Source organism: Emys orbicularis, chromosome 4 (assembly GCF_028017835.1).
Source record: "Emys orbicularis isolate rEmyOrb1 chromosome 4, rEmyOrb1.hap1, whole genome shotgun sequence".
In the NCBI taxonomy this organism is placed as follows: Eukaryota; Metazoa; Chordata; order Testudines; family Emydidae; genus Emys; species Emys orbicularis.
The window spans coordinates 127215101-127217829 of NC_088686.1; the positions used below are offsets into that span (position 1 = coordinate 127215101).

The following is a 2729-nucleotide window of genomic DNA, read 5'->3' on the forward strand; positions in this document are numbered from 1 at the left end:
TTATGTGTGAAGAACAGAATGAATCTTCCCCAAATTTTCCACAATGATTTTTTGAGTATATATTGTTCTCATATTTCTGCAATTCAAGTTGAGTTCCTGTTATTCCTTGAGTTAAATATTGACCATTTTTTCTCTTAATCTAAATCTACTACTTCTGTCAATACATTCTTTTTATTCATATAATCACTGGTCAATATACATTTATTATTCATTTCCTTATTTTGTATTATGGCAGGTGAATTAGCTCTATGCTGTATACCCATCATTACACTGAGTCCATGGAGCCTGCAAATAATGTGACTGAATTCCTCCTCTCAGGACTCACCCAGGATCGAGAGTTACAACAAGTGTGTTTTGTGCTGTTTTTACTCTTCTATCTAGTCATTGTGCTGGGAAATCTCCTCATCATTGTCACTATAATATGCAGTGAGCGTCTGAACTGCCCTATGTATTTCTTCCTGAGCTACCTGTCCTTCATAGACATCTGCTACTCTTCTGTCACAGCCCCAAAACTGATTGCAGACTTTCTTGTTGAGAGGAAAACCATCTCCTTCATTGGCTGCATAGCACAGCTGTTTATGGTCCATTTATTTGGGGGCACCGAGATCTTTCTCCTCACAGTGATGGCCTATGATCGTTATATTGCAATCTGTAATCCCCTCCTTTATACGACCATTATGAACAAGCATGTGTGTAGCTGGATGGTGGTGGCTTCATGGGCAGGGGGCTTTGTGCATTCCATTGTTCAGACTCTCCTGACTGTACAGTTACCCTTCTGTGGGCCCAATGAGATTGATCACTATTTCTGTGATGTGCACCCTTTGCTGAAACTGGCCTGCACTGACACCTTCATTGTTGGCATCATGGTTGTTGCCAATAGCGGGATGATTTCCCTGACCTCTTTTGTTGTGCTGGTTGTATCCTATATAGTCATCTTAGCCTCCCTGAGAAGCCACTCTTCCGAAGGGCGTCTCAAAGCTCTCTCCACTTGTGCCTCCCATATCACTGTAGTGATTTTAAATTTTGGGCCATGTATCTTCATCTACTTACGACCTTCCACCACCTTCTCCGAGGATAAGATGGTCGCTGTGTTCTACACCATTATCACCCCCATGCTGAATCCCTTGATCTACACCCTGAGAAATGAGGAGGTGAAAAATGCCATGAGAAAATTATGGAGCAGAAAAGTGAGTTTGGGAGTAAAATTATGTGTAAAATGCTGTTAGTTCTTCAGACTGGTGGTAGAGGGGGAAATAATAATATTCAGGAGAAATTTTAGGGAAATTTGTATCTCTTCCTCTCAGTTCTTCAGTAAAAATTTCAGGTGTTTCCCTCTGAATTGAGAGCTGCAGACTGCCATCTTTCAGCTCCTTCTACAGTGGTTCTATTTTAATATTATTGTTTGAAAGATTATTGAAAAAAGTATCAAAGTTTTAAGAAAGCGTCTTTTATCTTTGTACAAGGGTTATAAATTGTTGTGACTTAGGACATAAAAGAGCCACTAACTAACCAAGACTAAGATGAATCTTTTTCTATGGGCAGCTTATTTCATACTTCTCGTCTAAGGCAGCTGGTAGTGGCTACTGTCAGATATAGGATACAGGAGTAGATTGTCCACTGGACTGATCTGGTTCTGAAATTCTGGGGAGAGGCTGGCAGAGAGATAGAGAGACCAAACCACATGTGACTGATGTTAGTCAGATTGCTTAGTGTACTACTGAGTGTTCAGATACCATTGGGATGGGGGCTGTATAAGAACCTATATAGAATGGAAGTGTAGTGGGGCGGCTGCCCCACTCCCTGAGATTATGGGCTGCGGCAGGCCAGTGGGCCTGCATAGACACACAGCCAATGAGAGAAGGGCTGGAGACAGCCAATCAGGGCCAGGCTCAGCCCTATAAAAGACTGCACAGGGAGAGAGCAGTCAGTCTGTCCCAGGCCTTCGAGAGGGGAAGGTCTATCTCAAAACTAGGAGACTAGCACCGCGGACAGCGCAGTGCTGGCCAGGCTCAGGGAGCAGAGGGGAGCTCTAGCCTGAGGCCTGCCAGGCTGCAGGCCCTGATTGGAAGGGCCTAGCGGGTGCAAGGGGCCGTAGGAGAAGCGGCTCAGGGAAGCGGACAGACGAGGGGAGAGAAGGAGGACAGCGAGGCTGCCGCCAGAGGGTCCCTGGGTCAGGACCCAGAGTAGAGGGCGGGCCTGGGTCCCCCCCTACCCCCTTGCAGTACATCTAGCCATTGGCCGCAGGGAGCGGCCAGTACAGACCACGCCAGATCCCTGACGGGAGGGATTAGACTTTGGGGTGTGTGGTTGACTATGAGTGTGGTGGCTGTACAAGGAGACTGATGATTGACACCCCCCCCCGGAAGGGGGTGTGGAAAGACGGAGGGGCACTGCCGGAGGGCAGTGGTCCCGAAGAGGACACCGCGAGTTGGTGAGAGACGTGGGCTCAGACACGCCAACCGAGGGCGAGACGACGGTCGGGACACCACTAGGAGGGGGCGCTCCACTGGACTGAGCTAATTCCCAAGACAACCAGTAGGAGGCGCCACGGTGATGAGTCCCAACCCCGTTACATGAAGAGATTCATAGATTATAAAGCCAGAAAGAACCATTGTGATTTTTAGATTATTAAGGGCCAAAGGGACAGTTAGATCATCTTGTCTGACCTCCTGTATAAAACAGGCATCTAGTTGGACCTCCATAACACCAGCCACAGGACTTTCCTGGAT

General features: G+C 47.1%; 1 protein-coding gene across 1 annotated transcript; it reads left to right on the forward strand.

Moving 5' to 3' along the window:
• The first annotated feature begins 278 nt into the window (after window positions 1–278).
• On the forward strand, window positions 279–1226 carry LOC135877847 (olfactory receptor 4S2-like). Its single transcript, XM_065403379.1, has one exon. The coding sequence runs from the start codon at window positions 279–281 to the stop codon at window positions 1224–1226; it is 948 nt and encodes a 315-aa protein (XP_065259451.1).
• Window positions 1227–2729: the final 1503 nt, after the last annotated feature.

Excerpts from the sequence above, each read along its gene's own strand:
- LOC135877847 (XM_065403379.1), top strand. The coding sequence starts at position 279 with ATGGAGCCTGCAAATAATGTGACTGAATTCCTCCTCTCAGGACTCACC.